This window comes from Microtus ochrogaster, chromosome 18, assembly GCF_000317375.1.
Source record: "Microtus ochrogaster isolate Prairie Vole_2 chromosome 18, MicOch1.0, whole genome shotgun sequence".
NCBI classification, from domain to species: domain Eukaryota; kingdom Metazoa; phylum Chordata; class Mammalia; order Rodentia; family Cricetidae; genus Microtus; species Microtus ochrogaster.
In genome coordinates, this window is record NC_022020.1 from 39,353,032 (window position 1) to 39,372,585 (window position 19,554).

The following is a 19,554-nucleotide window of genomic DNA, read 5'->3' on the forward strand; positions in this document are numbered from 1 at the left end:
CCACCACCGCCTGGCCTAATTCATATTTCTTAAGAAGAAAGGAAGCTTTGTAGTCCTTCCCATTCAAGGGGCCCTACTTTATCTATACAATTTAAGGATACAAAACAAATTGCAAATTGATAAGCTTCAGAAACCCATACCCACAGCTCAGATGCTGAAACCACCATACATTTGTTTAGAAAAGATTTTATATGTGCAATTACAATTATTTAACATGAATACTTCCCACCAGCTTCTAAACAAAAACAGTCTGGTGGGGTAAGTGCCACAAAATACAAAACATAAAAAAAAATCAAATCTGAGAAAAGATCGAAGGAATGAGATGGTGGTGTCTTACTGCAGAGCTTTGCAGAATTTCCCAGACAGAAATACGTGCTGAAACCTCCACTGGAGAGATAACATTTGCCAGACTTGGTTTGTTAAGAAATTCTTTTTCATTTTGGTATCTTGTGAAACTGGAATTCACTTACTTACATGTTCTACATTCCCCCACTCAACCAAATTCAGATGGAAAATATTTAGAAAATAAGAGTCTGTACTGAATCTGGATGACTTAGTTTTCTCGTCATGATTCTCTAACTAGTGCCTGGTAGCTGCTATTGACACAGCATTCGCACTGTATTATGTGCTAGGGGGCATGCCTGAGCGGAGATGTGCTTTGTTCCAGACCACTACAATAGAACATCCCGCAATAAAGTGAGTCACGTCCCTTGGCTTCCCCATGCATGTAAGAGCTATCTTATATAAACCGTAGGCTATGAAATATGCATTATATCTAAAGAACACAAACTGTAAAATACTTTATTACAAAAAATTCTAACAATTATTTTAACCGTTAATGGGTTGGAAATAATTGTCCTAGTGGGAGGTCCTTACTGATAGTTGCTAGTTGATCATGGTGGAGATTGTTGAAGATGAAACTGATTGTAGAAATTTCTTCAAATAAGACAACAGTGACATTTTCCATATTGCTTGACTCGGGTTCATGAGTGATTTCTCTGTAATAGGCAATGCTGGTTCATAGCATCTCACCCGCTCTGGGACCATTCACAAAACTGGAATTATTTATAGTTCCTGCACTTTGTCAACTGGTTTATTCTTTGTGACCATTTCAACCATGTTCACAACATCTTCAATTAGCAGGAAATATTACCCCAAGAACAAGCCTACCATCCTTGATCATCCATCCTCCTCGTCTGTTATTGCCCCATAATAAAATTGCGGCAATACAGCCACATCTACAAGCTCCTCTTCTAATTCGGCTTCTCAATATTTCTACGTCTGCAATTGTCCTTTCACTGAAGCCTGGAGCTTCTGGGAATCATCTGTGAAGAGTGCAATAAACTCCTCCCACAATCCCGCTGAGGATATTTTGACCTCCCATATCCTTAAGTTGGGGTTACTTTGACATCCTCCTCACAAACGCCCTTACTGACATCCAGGATAGGATAGTGAAATTTCTCCAGAAGATTTTTGTTTTGTACAGGGCCATCTCATGACTCCATGTTTATCGCAGTGACAGATTTAGAAATGTTGCTGAAACAATGGGACTTAAAAGTTAAAATTCCTCCTTGATCCATGAACTGCAGAACGGGTAATGTGCTCACAAGCACGGAACACTCTCAGTATATCTCAGTGTGTTTGATCATCACAGCTCTTGAGGGACCAGGTGTGTTGTCAGTGAGGCGTGATGTTTTTCTGTGATTGTTTTTTCATTTCTCAGGAATTGCTCTATGGGGTGTTTACAGTATTAAGAAGTCATATTTTAAACAGAGGTGCATTACCTAGATTCTGTTGGTCCATAGGGCTCTAGGATTTTCAGAATGGCAAATGAACATAGAAGAATGTTTCAATCTTAAATCAGCAGCTCCATTACCCCCATAACAAAAGTATTATCTGTTCTGAAGTTTCTAAGCCAAGCATTCAGTTTCTCCCATCTCTGCCTCTTCAAGTCCTTGATGGAATCTTTCTGTATTTGTGTGTGTGTGTGTGTGTGTGTGTGTGTATGGAAAAATCTGTTGCTACTGTAGCCACTTAGATCAGTTAGCTTTGTGGTATACTCAAGCTACTGAAGCTTACACAGGATTACCTTCTGCCTTCTGCTTGGACTTGTTCTTAGTGATATAGAGAGATTGTCTACTCTTAAGCCTCATAAGCCAACCTCTTAGAAGTTACAAACTTTCCTACTGTGGCTTCCTCAGTTCTCTGAGACTTGGACTTGGCCTGAAGGTCCCCCTCTGCAAACTAGCTTTTATGGAACCAGAAGTCACCATGCAAGCTTCCAAGGGAGGTAAGTGTTGCCCAGATATGATTACTATAAACCTCAGCAACCCGAATAGCACAATAACCCTATCATGCAACAGTGCCATGCATATCTTGGCAGTAACCACTAGCTCCCTAACTGAACTTAAGTCCACCACAAGAAAGAAACCATCCCTGATACCATCACAATTCTTAGCTACATTCTGAATATGTATCCCTTTATCCACAACTATGTGTAGGTCTTACCCCTCATCAAAGAAACTTCTCTTTACATTAGATGCAGACCATTACAAAAAATAAGAATAAAAAACACAAGTAACCAAAATGCAGAGAACAAGAGATCCTGTGGTGTTCATTTGCAATTGATAAAACCACAACACAGCTCCTGCAGCTAAGTCTCAGGGATCATCGTGGAAGAGGGGATGGAAAGACTGTAAGAACCAGAGAAACAGGGAGTTTTCTGTAAGACTGTATTTCCTAGAAATTTCAGAGATGCTACACCCGTGAAGTTTCATCACCATGGCTACCTAAACACGACCAGAACAACGATGACACCAATGGACATGCTAACATGGAAAGAGGGAAGCTTGCAGGGTCCAAATTCTAGAGAAAGAACTCTGCACAGCTGGGGACTGCTGAAGAGCAGGAGAGATGACCTTCCACTGGGAAAAGCCCCAACTTGTTACCTATATCAGGTGCTCAGCTCTGAGATTATATACAGATAGGTAACCTTATATGGAGTGAGAGGATTGTATTTATGCATTTAGGAATCTGCGTGCACGTGTGTGTGTGTGTGTGTGTGTGTGTGTGTGTGTGTGTGTGTGTGTGTAACACTAAAAATAATTAAAGAAAAAGAGGCCATGGATTTGAGAGAGGGCGAGGTAAGGGATTGGAGGGTGGAAAGGGGAAATGATGTAAAGATATTGTAGTTTCAAAAATAGCAAAGGCACTCAAACAACATATACATGGCTTTAATGTTTTAAGCAAAAATTAAATTCAGATATTTATTTGTAGGTAACAGCAAATGACCACTTTAGACAATTGAAATCATTTCTCAAGGCGTTTTTATGTAATCATGCAGTTACAGCACATAATAAAAAGGGGGTGAGAATGCAGTATAAAGCCTGTATCTAGGCATTTAAAATAAAAACTCCTCAGACAAGTTACAAATGTTTTTACAAACAAAAGTTCCAGGAAAAAAAATGGGAGAAATTAAACCTTCATTATCGACATTCTAATACCAAATGACATGTGACCTACTGTGCAGCAAGCAGTTATATATTAAATGTCTGTATCCCATGATCTAAGACTAAATGAATTTTACATTCAAGTTAAGATACTTCAGCACCATTTCAGCTTTTCAAAATGGCCTACACCTTTGGAAATCTGAGAATGAAATATAAATGGTTGATTTTTTTAAATTGTGTATGTAAATTCAAATACGAAGCATGCATAAAGGGGGTCATTTTATTACTTAATGTACTATGAGTAAAATGATTTGTAAAATATTTCCTGACTAAGACGTTAGTATTTTCATACAATCTGGTGAAGATTAATGATCAGAAGTGGAAAACTTTTAGTGAACTACATATCCTCTAAATTCTGAACATAAACAAGATTTTCTGGAACTAGGCAACATATGCCACGGTCCCACTGGAGATGGGATCTGTGATCTCAATATCATGATATTACTTAGATGGCCAAGAGTTGACTTACCTGTGTTGTTTCTTATTTTTCTGTAATGTAAAAACAGGTTTCTTTTCAGTCCTTGGCATTCCTTCTGTCATTCTCATTTCTTCTCTTTGTAAATTTAGAGTTTAGTAGACTAGCTTGTAGTTTTTATCATTATTCTCAACAAACTAATTATCAGTGAACTTGGTGGTCATTTAGAGAACAGACACCCAGGGGCTAAATATATGAAGGGTTGTGTTGGTACTTACAAATCATTCTGATGCATTTTAAAATTGAGGAAAGGACAGAAATGTGTAGGAATAAACAGCCTCTTAATTGAAAGAAAATCAACCAAAAATTCCAAATTACATTTAAAAGGCAGACATTTCATGGGTTTGAACATATTTTAATTACTAGAAATACATACATGTATACAATTAGTAATTTTTAACTTATGTTTTGAAAAATAAAGTATGGCCATGAGAAATAGCAGTGTTTAAATTTTAAATTCTATAGACATTTTTAACAGTTAAAAATGAAATAAGTTGAGCCTAATTTTCATACTTAGTAAGGTTAGGGACAGTCTTTGTTTTCCAATGTCTATTAAGTAAGTGCTTGGCTTATCCTGTCCCTCCCCTGATGATGACTAAGAGATAAAGTTCTCCTTGAAATTATTGTCCTAAACATCTAAAAGTCATATTATTAGCCTACTTTCTTATAGAGTTAAGAACCTTGGTGAGAAGAGATCTTAAATCTCTGCATGCCAGCCTGGTTCAGTATTGATACTGACAGTAGTTTTTGTTTTGTTTTTAAAAGCACGCATATTAAACTATCTCTATCATAATGATTATAATTTGAGAGGATCATTCTACAGTATTAAGACTGAAAGGCAATCTAAGGCAAAGAGGTACATCAAAGAAGCAATCCCATTGATCAGATACCAGCTCAATCCAAGTTCTGTCTTTATATACTTATGGGTAAGTGTGTACTCAGGCGGATAAGAATCATGTGTACCGCGTTATCTGCTCTTGGCAACTGCCCCTCTCTGGCCCCTCTCACCTGCTGCTGCAGCGATGGTACAGTATGGTGATTAGTAATGGTTACCCTTACAACTCTGTGACATATAAGACAGGATTCCAGCTCACTGAGAAAGGTCTGCCGGACACATTCTGGTATAGGAGCTACCTTACTTGAGATTTTAATGCTGGTTAATGAAAGAAAACTTCAGCTTAAGCACCAGGAACTTAAAAGTCTAACTTGATTTTCTTCTGCACCTTCTGAATGAAAGAGTTTCCAAATTCAACTGCTGCACAGTTTCACAGTTTGAAGTAAGGTCATAGCAGTCTCATGGTGACACACAGTCCGTGTTTCGCAGAGAGTACCTGTTTCTTTCTTTCCGCCAGCCTCTCAAGTACGCAATGCTACGTGCTTCGCTAATTCGGAGTGTCTTTTGTAAATACACAGAAACATGTAAGGCCAATTCCTAAAGAACCTAGGATGATGGTCCTGTGTTTCACACACTAGGTCATCTATTAGAAATGATTTCATTTTTTAGCATTCCCCTTAATAATTGAACATTTTAGAAGAATACTAGAGTTTAAAAAACATCCAAAAAAGGTTTTCCAGTATATTTTTTACAGTATTTTAAAGGCGGTTGTGGTGTTAGAGGCTCACTGTGTAATCTCTATGTCAGCAGTGACTTAATTTTGCCAACAGTAAAGTGTGCTGCAGGGTATATCAGCTCTATATTGATCCCACGTCATCAAAATGATTTCCCTATGTTGCTAATCCCCACAATGACCATGTGAAAATGGCCACATTAGACATTTCTGCCCACAGAAAGATTCAGTGTAGAGGAGACTATCAGCAAATACCAGCCAAGAATTTGGAATTATCTACTTCATTCCAAAAACAGAAGTTGACTCAAGTCAGAGTAAAATTAAGCACTTAACAGAAGGGAAATTATCTAGTAAATCTGAAAATGTAAACATAAATTTATATAGGGATGTAACTGAATACACATATATTGTCATCTCTCTGCTAAAGAGTAATTTTTCATGACGACCATTATGTATTTGACCTTTCTTCAGCACCAAATGTATCCATTCCTGCTTACACAGTAGGAATATCATCTTTAAATCAATCTACATTGAGTCAAATATAACCCCATCATTTTCGCTTCACTGGTTCCTGCACTTTCGAAAATAATCACTTCAAATTATGGCTCATTTATTAAAATGCCATTTTCCCTTTGCATTATAATATGAAATCTGGGGTTCTTTGAAAGAGCCACATAGGCACCTAAAAAAATTGAAACACAGTTAATTCACAAAGAACATGAATAAGTATTTAAAATTCCCCAAATAATGCTGATTTGAACGTTCAAGATCCAGTTACGCTAGTTGTTGTGAGAGAGTCCGAACAAAACTTCCTTTGTTGTTTGCCTTTTAAAATATGTAAGTCCTTCCTACAAAAGCCAACCTATGTTTTTCATATTTCCAAACATCAGGCACTGCTTTATCCAACGGGAGTTGGGCTTGCTTTCTAATACCTGTATTAAGAGAGCACACGAAACAAGTCGTTAGCAGGATATCATCATGAATGAGCATAACACATAAGATTTTGGTAGGCCTTTTCAGAACTTGATGTAGCAATTTTCCTCCGCCTCGGCAATAATCATCTTGCAAAAATTATGTTTGGAACATGATTTAACAGTGATTGGAGGAAAGGAATATGTAATCTGTCAATAGTATGGAGTAAATGTCTGCTGTCCACAGTCTGGATGTTTAAAAGGCAAAACAAACAGCAAAACCGAAAGAAGGAAAAGTCAAGCGGGAGTTGTGGAACCGGCACCAAAGCAGGTGAGCTCATTCCAGGGAGCAAGAGCGATACATGAGCCAGGAGGCATAGTCATGTCTTCGGCACCATCTTGCAGTTTTCCTTCTCTGCCTGCTTCTGGGTGCAGAACAGTGCATTAATGGGTAGAGAGAGGAACAAAACCATGAGCCAGGTATTGTCATGTTGAAATGCTGACCACTGGTCCTTGTAAAAGGAAAAACACACTTGCATTCAAATGATAAGCCATCGATTTCTAAACCACAATTTCTGTGAGGAGAAAGCCCAGGCACGTAGCATGGCTGAAGTAAAAAGGGCCCAAGTCGTGTAGGAAGACTGAGGGAAAGGGCTACATGAAGGGAACATACCAGATTATTGGGTGGATTTTACATCCCACCAGAATGGTGTCAAATGTCTGACTGGCATGAGAAGCAACCAGTGAGCTAAGAGTGACATGCCATGAGAGTTAGGGAAGGACGGCAATAATGACAGCATGAGGTCACACACTTCACCATCACACTGTCCACATGGCTTTATGTGCAATTTACTCCCTGCTCAAAAATGTCATAGTTTTCATGGCCTCCAGAAAGAAGGTCAGAATTCCTAGCTCGTTCTTCACTTGTCCTTTTGAATGGATCACAGTTGACAACCCCAACTGGAAGGTCTCTTTGCATATATTGCCTGCAATCACTTCCACGAGGAAGTTGTCTGTGACTCTTGATGCCTACAGACACGCCCTTCCTCAGCTTTGCTTTGGTAGTTCTGAGTCCTCAAGGCCAAATTCAAATGTTGTTCTAAAGTCAATTCTATATTTCTGGCGAGATGAAGTAATTCATGAATGAAGGGTTGAGTGGGACACTGTAGGCACCAGGCCTCTACCTGGCCATGGATATATAGTGTGAACAAGCAATTAGACCCTGGTCAGTTGGGGTAAGTAACATTAAAGAAATTTATGTGGACTACTCAGAAATTGCTATAGTAAGTCTACAAAGTAACCATTGTACCTATCTTGATATTGCTCCCTAATACCAGGTTAGAACTTTAAATACACAGTCCACAGTGAGAGTGAGTAAGCAAATGGAGAATGAGTTATTAAGAAATATAAAACTTAAATGAATCAACTACATATTGATTTTTTATGATAAATTATTTTAGATTATGGAGCCTGCATTGATGCTGAGAAAAACTCCATGCTTGGTGGACCAATGACCCAGGTAAGCTTTCTGTGCTGTGGACATGTTCAGAAGAGTGTAATTTTCCCGTATTATCTCTTTACTGTCATGAGCCTCATTATTTCTAATAATATGATAATTCTTTGCAAAGTACAGAGTGACTCTGTTCCTTTATGTAAGTAAGAAAAGGGTCCTGCATGAGGTAACATGGTGCCTTTAAGCTACCAGTATCTCTGCAATATCAGTGCAAAGATGATGTGTGTTCAGTTATTCCCATAGTCTTCTCACTGTTTGGAAGGCACAACTAGCATAACATGAAGCAAGCAAAGCTTTAAAGGAGTCAGGCAAAACAGGTAGCAACCAGGCAAACTTACTCTACATTCTTCTTCACTAAAGAACTTCTGCTTAATATTTATGGGCTGAGATTCCTTCTAAGATTCTGAAACTGTTTGGGGGACTAAGGGATTTATAGAGGGAACACACACACACACACACACACACACACACACCACATTTTGCAACCAGTACATGAAAGTGTACCTTGGAAAATGCTTTGAATTTCTTTGCATCCCCATCAGGGAGCATAGAGGAGAGGAAAGCCCATAGGTGTGGCTCCTACAAGCTCACTCACACTGTTTAATGAGTAATTTGTTGGACTGGACCACAACAGAACTTGTAGATCTGCATCTTTCCACGTGAACACTGTTTAAGTTATAGTTTGAGTAAAACATCACTGCATCCTCTTTCTCTAGTATTGTCAAAAGTGATAACATGGTTCCAGCAATTAATTGTTGCTTTGCTTTACTTACAAGGAAGCTATAGTAGTAGAAGCAAACACGGGTGCTGTATAAATCCAGGTGACAAAACTTGTAAGCCTTTCCCAGTCTTTTGGCTAATATAAAGTACAAAGCTCCTTATAAAAGAAATTACCTAGCTTGCCAAATAATACTCACGGTGAAATTGTGCAGCCTGAAGCATAGGCATGGTGTCCTGTGTAGCGAATGTCACAGCGTACAACATTGTTACTGTAGTCTGATTCAGGCACCAGGTAGCTGGGGTTTACACTGACCTGCACAATAAAAAGAATTGTGAGCTGGGTGGCGATGGTGGCACTTGCCTTTAATTCCAGCACTCAGGAGGCAGAGGCAGGTGGATCTCAGTGAGTTCGAGGTCAGCCTGGTCTACAGAGAAAGTTCCAGGACAGCAAGGACTGTTACACAGAGAAATCCTATCTCAAACAAACAAACAAAAAATACCGTGATGAAAGACTTCTTGTTCACTCTATACTGTTATTCCCTCCTACTTCTAGAGATGCCAAAGTGAAATTGCTAACAAGGGACTCAGTTAAATCAAGCAAGGAAAGTAGTTTAAGTAAAGCATATAGTTAAACACTGTATACATTACAAAGGAAGTTGTGTAAATTTCTCTTAGATCTTTTTAAAAACATCATGCCCTGGGTTCCTTAAAAATTGTTTTGGAGGGTGTTTGATTACTTTCAAGACCACGGTTATCTAATATTTGAAACCAGAAAAAGGGAATGTATTGAATTGTCAGGGTCAATTACATGTGTTCAAAGCCCCTACCTTTAGAATATAGTTTCCAGGTTGTACGTCTGTGATATCAATCCACTGGCAGTCTATGTCTGCTGCATAGGTATCATAACATCCTGGACTCAATCCCTGAAATCAGCAAAATTGGAAAAATTATATTATAGTGTATGGCTAGACCAAGCTAAAACAAACATGGTATGATTGGTAAATTAGAATAATTTGACATAAAAATCATACTCCTGTTTCATCTCCATTGAGAACCACAGTCTTATAATATCTGAGGCTTTATAGGGACTGCAGTAGGAAGTAATGAGCCTTACTTCACAAGTCACCAGTGGAAAATAATCTTATGCAACAAAATAGGCCTCCACCACAATTCAAGTTATCACACCAGGAATAAAGGTCTCATAATAACTTAGTTCCAATATTCTATCAGAGAACTCCCCTGCAATGACCTTTGCGTGTCCCATTTGTCTATGGACTTTTGTCATGTTTAGTTTTTTTTAATATTTATTTATTTATTTATTATGTATACAATATTCTGTCTGCAGGCCAGAAGAGGGCACCAGACCTCATTACAGATGGTTGTGAGCCACCATGTGGTTGCTGGGATTTGAACTTAGGACCTTTGGAAGAACAAGCAATGCTCTTAACCGCTGAGCCATCTCTCCAGCCCTGTCATGTTTAGTTTCATAGTTACTATTCATCCATTTCTGCTGTATCTTATAATCATATTACAGAAACACCTCAAGGGTAGAGTCTAGTTGTATCCTTGAGTAACTAACATTGATTATTATTTTGTGCCAGAACTGTTTTAAACATATTACATGAAGCCAGTTCTCACAACTGTATGAGACAGGTGTATTACTATCTCCATTTTATTTTATTGATAAGGAACCTGAGGCACACTAAGGTCAAATAGCTTATTTATTCCAGGGCAAACAGCTAGGGATTGACTGAGTTGGTTTCAAGATTATATAAACAGGGTCTAGGGTACCTTTTCTCAGTTACTACATTCCCACTATCAAATAATCAGTGAAATCTTTGTTGAGTCAGAAATATGAATATATTCCCAAACTGGTCAATCCTGCATTAATCCGCATGCTAAAACATTCACACCAACAAGACATCTGTTGTCTCATAAGACTACCAGGAGGAAAACCCAAGATCATATGGTCCTTGCTCTCGTGAAGCTGAAGAAATTTTCTCCTATTGGGGGAGACAGATATCTTCTTACTTTCCTATTTCCTCATGAGAACTTTTAACTTTAAGATTATCAGTATTTTCATTCTGATAATCTAAAGTTGATTAAAAACTGTAAGTTACCGTCACTTGAGCTCAGCAGTGTCATTTAAAAGTCATCTCTCAAGTTTGCTTTGGTGCTTAAGGTCATTTTGGCCAACAAAGATAACAAAAGCCTCTCAATGTGCTTTAGGGATGTGGGCTTAGCTACAGCTGGATTTGGGAAGAGTGAGCAATTTTGCTAACCGTAGTGCAGGACAGCATAGACAGGCCAACTCGAGATTGCTCGAGCCACAGGAGTAAGAGCGATCATTGCCTGGGTTCCCACCTTGATCCGTTCTCATTTTATGTGTGGGATAGGAAATACAAGAGGAGGAACTTTTGGTTCCACCACACCCTTCTCTGATTCTGGCACCTTTCACACTAAGCGACTATGAACTGCTGCCACTACCATTACTACTATTCCACACGTGACTCTCTAAATTATGCACTGGATTAGATACCCATCAAAGACAGGTGTAAGTAATAAGTAATGCTCCATTTCCAAGTGAATGCAAGTGTTTCAGAAATGCTGAAGCTATCACCGTTGGCTTACACCTTTAATTCCCATTCTCAGAATGCTGAGGCAGGGAAACAATTTAAGTCCATGAATTTGACACTGGTCTCGGTCACACAATCTTAAAGCACTACGTGTGTGTGTGAGCATAAATTGCTGACGGTGTTATTCTTTGATTCACTAACTCACAGAACTTAATTGAACCTGCAAATAAATGCTGGCCACTCAGCAAGTAGACATTTCAGTATTCAAAGTCAAATATAAAACTAAATTGAAAGTATAACCTCATTCTAGACTATCTAAATTCATTATCTGGTTCCAGCAAAACATAACTGTTTGCTACTTTTGGTCAATGAGTATGATGTGTCTATTTTTAATTGTGCATGAATTTAGTATGTACATTTATAATTTTAGAACATGTGGTTTTTATATATAACATATAGGTATAAGTTATACCTAGTTATATACATAAACATTTAGTGAACATGAAACTAGTATAACAAAACTAATAAAAGTCAATATTAGGGATCTTTGTGAACGTTGTATTTTTTTTCCTTTAAATGAATTCTGTTCAAGAGACTATTGAGGAAAATAACTGAATACATCACTTACAATGCAAAACCTGCTATAAAAAAATTGTTAAGACTTGTGTAGAGAAGGATGCACATAAAAAGAGTGAGATTATGCCAGAGAATGGGGGAGCTTATGGTACTGAAATATACACACACCCCGCCAAGTGTTCCATCTTAGGATACAATGACTGACGTGTTATTTTCTGAATAGGGAAAATAAGTGCCCCAGATCCTCTCCTGGTGATCACAGAATAAGAAGGCAATCTCTGGATGGGTACATGCTTAATATATGGGTGGCTTTCATCTTTCACTTAAAGCGTATGTCTTGCCCCTCCCAACCTATGTTAAATATAACCGCTTCCCTTTCTAACCACTTTGATGAGCTAAGCTCAGAGGAAAGAAGTATGGTCCACACATGTAGGTCACTAAAAAGCTTCCGGCCACAACCTTGGAATCCGCTCCCCAAGATGACGACTGCTGATGTCTTTGTGCCCTGAGTAATGTACATTCAGGAGTTACTTGCCAAGAGCTGGACTGGAGTAAAATTATAATGTCCTTTTACAAATTAGGGTTTTGGATGGAAGTACTGACATAGTTTTTAACCGACACACATTTTCCAATTCTCAAGCATACAATAGTGCTTAGCCCAGCACTATTAAAAACAAATTCATCCAGAGGACAGCTGACATTAATTACACTGGAGGTTTAAATATACATGTGTGGAGAAGGAAATGTGTCTTTCTGTTCTCATTTGCATTATTGAAAGTGATGCTGTTTTGAGTGTTTTTTAGAAACCAACTTTGAGTTTTTGTTCTAACTTTAGGCACTATTCCATGTTAAGCCTGAAGGTGGGAAACAGAATGGTTTTGCAGGTGAGAGAATAGTTGTTGTACATTGCCAAGAGTTATTTATAGCCAATTACAGAATGCAGAATGAAGGCAGATGTTTTAAGTCATTCATATGTATTCAGAGAGTAAACTACTTTCCATTGTGTAGCAAGGATCCAACATTGACCTTCTGTGATCACCAGCAGAGGCTGCACGCACAGCTGGAACCACTTTAAAAGCAATTTGCACCACCCAGGCCTTTGCCTTTTCCCAATTGCTTTCCACGTCGATAAGATAACCTCAAAATGAAACAAAGGCTTGAAAAAAGAAGGGTGGGGGAGAAAGAAAATAGCCGAAGACATTGTCTTCATCATCTCTGGATATCTGCGGATTCCTGATGTCTGAGCGCCAGCCTACCTGTGTGTGTGCAGTGCACGCAAAGCGCCTATGGTAGCCGTAGTCACAGGATGTATCCTCGAGACAGAAGCTTGCTTTGTGGCCTTCAGCCACTCTCCTCTGTGTGTTGGCATCAAGCAGGTCGTAGTGGCTGAATTCATCCATGCTGTGGTAATGTCTAATGTCCCACACAATGATAAAACAACAGTCAGTGACATGTAGAGAAAATAATGAGGACAGTGAATGACCTCCTTATCTCATAGATTCTATGGTGTTATGCTCACAAATTCAAACAGGCCAAGTTTATCTTCTTGTCTTTTAATTTCTTAAAGGTTTATTTATTTTGCATATGTGAATGTTTTGCTTATAAGTTATATGTGCACCATGCATATTTCTAGTGCCCAAGGTCAGAAGTGGATATTGAATCCTTTGGAACTGGAGATAATATAGGCAGTTATGAACCACCATGTGGGTACTGGGAATGGAACCTGAGTCCTCTGCAAGGGCAACAAGTGCTCTTAACACTAAGTCATCTCTCCAGTCCAAACCTCCTACCCTCTTTCTAGATGGGATTTCACAGTGTAGCGATGGCTGTCCTGGAACTTACTCTGTAGAACATGCTGGCTGAATTCAGAGATCTACCTGCCTCTGCCTCCTAAGTGCTTGGAGTAACAGCATGTGCCACCATGCCTAGCTACCAAGTTCATCTTCTTGGAGGGATATTCATGACAGATGCTTTTGTTTTTCTAAGAAGGACATAAATGAATCAAAACTGCAGGCTTTTAACTTTACTTCTAGGTAAGGACAGAATATGTGTTTCTTTACGTAGGACTTTATCTTTGAACTTTAAATAGAGACAACTGAATATCTGTTCTTGTGACCTGTGGAGTCTCAGTTGTATGTCCCCGGATGTCACTTCTGATGGTGGTGATATGAAGGTTTTAAACATGAGCTTGACTCGAGGGAACTTGCTAGGACCGTCTAAAAACTAGAGTTCCAAAGTTTTAAAGTCTTTTCAGAAGTGCAAGGGGGAAACAATAGCATGTTTTCCTACTACTATTATTTAGATAGTACAAACTTTCATTTCAAAATAAAATTTAAATAGTCTTTCTATTTTAATATGGAAACTGTGCATCTTAAGTCTGCTTTCCTCTTATTCATTAAGTAGAAGGCTCCTGAGCTCTTCCTCATCTCGCATGGGAGAGGGGCAGCAATGAGAAAGAGTTTGGATTTCTGTGACAAGGAGACCACACATCAGGATTTCCTGGCCCTGACTAGTTGGCACATTACCTCGGCAATGGTTATTAAAACTTTTAATTTATAAAGAGTAGGGAAACCCATCTGGGGCTGATAAGGGCCTTTCCAAAGATGGAAGTGGATCATTCCTGAAGTCTGTCTCTTGTGTGCTCCATTGAGAATGGCCTCTGAATCCTTAATCTTGTCTATAGCAGACACTTTTACAGACGAGTCAGTTCTACCGTTAGCCATTATGGTGTCCTTTCAACAGTTTTAACGAACCTGACTTAGTTTCCAATTCAAAAGATAATGGGATTTAGTGGTGAAGGGCTTATTTTTAAGGTTTAACATCGTTCAATGAATCAAACTGTATAGTAAAAGTTCTAAGTATAAACAATAGCAAATCTCTGGCTTTAGGCAAGACATGTGGATAGTTATCTGAAAGCTGTAAAAGGGCCCCAGAAGTATGAGAGGCCCATCTACTTACTGGTGACAGCTGTGCCACTCCCAGGAATATCGAGGGCGGCTTGGTAAGAAGTCAGATGTCCCTTGGTTTTTCACTCTTTGGGGAAATCGTAGCAGTACCCTGTGATCATAATCTCTGACATCCGCCCTATATGCTGAACTGTGATTTTAGAGAAGAAATATTAGAGTCAGTGAATACCTATGAAAAACAAAACTACAAAGAAGAGCTCACTGTTACGAGGTAGTGTCATCCCCCCTTCCCCACAAGCCTCTCAGGGCAAAGAGACAGTCCTGAGCTCCTGTCCAGTCCTGAGCTCCTGTCCAGTCCTGGAAGAATAAAAACGTATCTGGTGGATGAGTAAATGAAGGACGATAGGAAAAACCTACAGAGCTTGAAATTAGTATTTACACTAAAAAAAAAAATGATTGACAAGAGACTCTGCTTCTAAAAACTATGAAATAGCTATAGTAATGATCACGTGCCTAAAAAGATCCAAGATATCTATTCATAAATTGGTAGTTCTAAGAGATAAAGTGGGGAAGCACTCTAAAATAAGACAGCTAGCTTGAGACAGACAGCTTTATACTTCACTATCATCAGACAGGGGGCCGTTCTTTACTATCTTCCAGAGTTCTTGGGAGTGAAATTCAGCTGGAAGTTCTTCCCTTATCCCTACGATCATAAAAACGTCAACGAGGAAAAAAGGTTCATATAGCACTTCTGGGACGCTACTACGTTTTAATGGTCTGGGTCGGAATACCATGAGTGACCCATTTTACTAAAAGTACCACCAAAACTATGCAAGCATCTTCTGCTCCCTCTGCTGGCTGCCAGCAGCAAAATCGGATAATTCCAAGTCTAGAATAGCTATTTTATTTTGGGACAGACAGGAAAACAAAACTCTTGCTCACAGTCTTATACCAAAACAACCCAGTTAATCACCGCCTGAAAGAAATGTGGAATGCGGTCTTTACCAATGGGGGGCGCCACCGTGGCAAACACAGCCCTAGACCATTAGGGGATAATAACCAGAGATTCCTTTCTAGCCCTCCTCCCCCATGTTGTTGATCGCTGAGTCCTGTATTGTGGAAAGCTGTTGGAAGTAATTTGCCCCAATGCCTAATAGGAATCTTGGTAAAGAACCTGAGACCCAGTCTCCAGAATAAGGATTCCCCGCCCCCGCGCCACACACACACCCGATTTGCGCCTCTCAATGAGGCGGTACCCATAAGAACATTCCAAATTAACTCTCTCTCCAAGTCAGCCTGCCCAGGAGGTCACGTCCCACTTCCCAGTCCTTGTCCCACTTCCCAGCCCTTGTCTACACTGAACAGCCGCAGAACTAGGTGCCTGGTGATCCCAGGATCAAAATGGGGAGCCGGGCTGTGGAAATCCATACCTGGCCAGGCAGTTTTCTTCCGCAGCGCATCTCAGGTTGTACATAGACATCTTCTGGACATATGTGGATGCCTGGATGTAGTAGGGGTCCGGCACCAGGTCCGGCAGACCTAAAAATAAGACAAGCAGATGACCTCTGAGTCCAGGTCCCCTCTTTGTCACCCTTTGCCCACCAAGTCCGCCGGGTGGGGCTGAGTGTGTGGAAGAACGGGGAGCGCCAAGGCTAGGAAGGAAAGGGAAGAGGAAGCTGCTGGAGCCAGGAACGCGGTTTCCATCAGATTCCAGAGTTGGCGGGTCAGGCGAGGGGGAAGTGGAGGGGGAGGGGGGGTTCGAGTCTGCGGGGACCAGAGCCTGCCATGCTCAGACGTCTAGACAGCACCGACTTGCGGCCAGGGTGCCCGGGTGTCTTAGGTTCACCTGGGGGTGCTTACCGTACTGGAAGTAACCAGTGCCATATCCGGGTCGGTACCTGCTCCCAGGCCGGGGCCTCTCATATGTGTCATAGTAGTTATAATAGGGATTGTCGTCTGAGTACTTGTAGGGATTGTAGGAGTCGTCGCCCATCATGCGGTCTACGTGGCTGGGAGGTCTCAGGTTACTGAGCTGCGGTGGCTGTGGCGACTCAGTCCGGTTCCCTGTGCGCCGTGAGGCTCCATCGCGAGCCCCCGACGGCGAGAAGCCAGCTTGGAACCAGTGGCGGGCGGCGGGCCGGGGACGGCTGGCGGCGACCCCAGATGGGCTTGGTGTCCGCGCGCGAGCAGAGGCCGTGCGGTTGTCACGCAGCAACAAAATAGGCGTGCGCGGCTGCGGGGCGGCATTGCTCTCGGGTCCCGGTGCAGTGACACTGGGGTCGCGGCGACGCTGCGGTTGATACTGCGCCCCCAAGCTCAGCAGACTGAACACCTGCCCGTTGTTCTCCCATTGGATTGTCTGGCGCCAGGCGCCCGGGGCCGCGGGTGGCTCTCGCGGGGCCTGCGGAGCGCATCGTAGAAGGGGACAGAGCTGCAGCGGCCCCAGCAGAAGCACGGTCCAGGCGAAACGCATGGCTCTCCTGGCTAGTCCCTTCTCGGGGAGGACGTGGCTGGGAGAGAATGCAGACGGGGCTCAGATCCCACGAAGGAACGAGACCTCTTCGGGCCAGGAGGAGGGAGAGGCGCGGGGATGGGTCGCAGTGAGTCGTGCCAAGGGCGGACGGCAGACCCTGCCCCCAGCCCAGGCGGCCGTCGGACGTGGCACCGTCTCTCTCTCCCCTTTCCCAGTCCTGGAAGGCGACAGGGAGCGGCGCACGATTGTCCCAGAGAGCGCACAGTGTCTGGAGTAAAAGAAGGGGGAGAGATTTTAAACTTTCTGACAAGTTTGTAGTTACACAAGCCGTTCTGGCCTCGCTGCCCCTCCGCTATTTGTTCACGTAATGCGATTGGAAACGTGCAAGGCGGACAGCTCCTCCACTCTGCCCCTCCTCCCCTTCCCGCCCCACTCCCCTCCTCCCCAGACACGTTGCACAGGGAGAGTTAAGGGGAAAGAACAAAACGGAACACACATTCTGAGACACACTCGGCTTAATCTGGGCCGAACATGCAGGAATTTCAAAAGACTCAGACAGGCGAAGGCAGCCAGGCCATGGGACCAAGCCAAAATATGCATGAAGAAAAATGCTATTAGGTCACCAGCCCTGGAGAGGCGGGAAGTCAAGAGGTGGGGAGAGCATTGGGGCCAAAGTGTTCATGTTGGGATGGGGGAGGTTGTGACTAACGTTTATCCATAAAGAAGTTAAACCAGACGAATTTCCCAATGCACACTCACCCTGCTTTTATGGGAAGCGCCCTCCTCAGCAAATAAACCCCAGGATATCAAATTTTGTTTTTCTGGCTGTAGGTAATATGAGAAATGGGTTACAAATCTGTTTCCTACAGTGAGTATTTTAATAACCAAAGTGAAAATTTACAGCGAACAAAGTTTGCTATGTTGAATCAGTGAATAAATCTCCCCCCTCTCTCTTTCTCTTCCTCTCTCTCTCTCTCTCTCTCTCTCTCTCTCTCTCTCTCTCTCTATCTATCTATCTATCTCCAGATAGCCAGACCAATTAGCACTTTAAGTGACAATGAAGATCTTTCATGCCTACTGTGTACCGGAGAGCGCTCAAAGACATCTTCAGGTAAGCAGACGATTGATTTGACCTCTTGCTTTTTCTCTTCTGTGTCTAAGAAGAAGGTTTGATGTCACACTTTAAACTCAAATTACCAATATTAAATGTTGAAATTCAATAAAGTGTCCAGTAGCAGCTTTTGATTCCTTTTGCGCTCTAAACAGGGGTGTTACAAGAGCAACAGCCTTGGAGTTCAGAGTTCGGTACAAAGAAGGCAGTAGGTGTGGCCAGGAGGAGGAGTGGGAGGACAATCTGCGACTGGGGAGAGATGCCTAATAGACCAGCTATTCACATCCCACTCAGGGTCCGGGAAGCTCTGGACCCAATTCAAAGGAAAAGTGCTACTCAGGGGCCCTGTTTAAACTGCTAGGCAAAACCAGAGTTTAGCATCCATTTTATTGGCCCCATCATTGAGCTGTTGTCTAGACACACTTCACCTCTTAGTCTCTGGCTTTCCATAACTGATCACCCCACAAGGCGGTTGGTGGCTATCTGCTAGTTTGTCTGCTCCACAGCCATTTCCCCTTTCTTACTGTTCTTTGGGAAACTCTGTAGGAACCTCTGACCCCACCTCCCCTGCCCCAGTCACCCCATTTCCCCACCCCTGTAGTGAGGTTGGACTGAGAAAGCATTCACGAGACTTCATCACTTCAAGAAGTGGTCATGAGATCTGAGTTGGTCCTAATTAATCTGCCTTCCTAGAATCTGAATGTCAAGTTGGTCACATGGCCAAAAATGTTCCTCCTCCCATTGCTAGAAAAAGTGACAACTTCTGGCTCTCCAGCGTTTCCTTCAGATTTTCTCGTGTGTTCTACTGTGGATTGACATAGTCGGCTTCTGTCATCTGCCACTGGAGCATCCTGACTGACAGGGGAGGTGGGGCTGCTTCTCTCAGCTAGTTAAACCACAGGATAGAGAGTCCAGGGTAATGCGTCTGGCTTTTTGAGTCAAGTTAGATGGAGCCCATACATGACCACATACCTTTCTTGGTCACCAAGGGATATGACACAGAATTTTGCCCACATGTGGTAAATATATTGCATTATGATAAAGCTAAACTTTAGGAACAAAAATACTCCAGCCAGTCAGCCGCGAATCCTTCTCTGAACAGAACCATCTCTAAGATAGCGCTAGTTGTCATTTTTCTGGCTGGCTGAAAGATTTAATAACTACTGGATTTCTCTAGACCTGGTAAGGGAGATAGAGTTAAAGAAAGAAAGAAAGA

At 41.6% G+C, this 19,554-nt stretch overlaps 1 protein-coding gene and 1 pseudogene across 2 annotated transcripts; one reads left to right on the forward strand and one right to left on the reverse strand.

Moving 5' to 3' along the window:
- Positions 1-3,296: 3,296 nt before the first annotated feature.
- Lox (lysyl oxidase) lies at positions 3,297-17,535 on the reverse strand. 2 transcript variants are annotated; one of them, XM_005356099.2, is made up of 7 exons: positions 16,615-17,535; positions 16,185-16,293; positions 14,807-14,944; positions 13,105-13,261; positions 9,524-9,619; positions 8,894-9,009; positions 3,297-6,484 (listed from the first exon to the last, which is right to left on the reverse strand). In XM_005356099.2, the coding sequence occupies exons 1-7, from the start codon at positions 17,225-17,227 to the stop codon at positions 6,478-6,480; spliced, it is 1,236 nt and encodes a 411-aa protein (XP_005356156.1). In that variant the 5' UTR covers positions 17,228-17,535; the 3' UTR covers positions 3,297-6,477. The 2 variants fall into 2 exon arrangements, with proteins under 2 accessions (XP_005356156.1, XP_005356157.1); XM_005356100.2 differs by lacking the exon at positions 3,297-6,484 and having other exon boundaries at positions 8,890-9,009.
- Positions 17,536-18,284: 749 nt separating this feature from the next.
- LOC101991006 overlaps positions 18,285-19,554 on the forward strand; it is a 4,277-nt pseudogene continuing 3,007 nt past the window's right edge.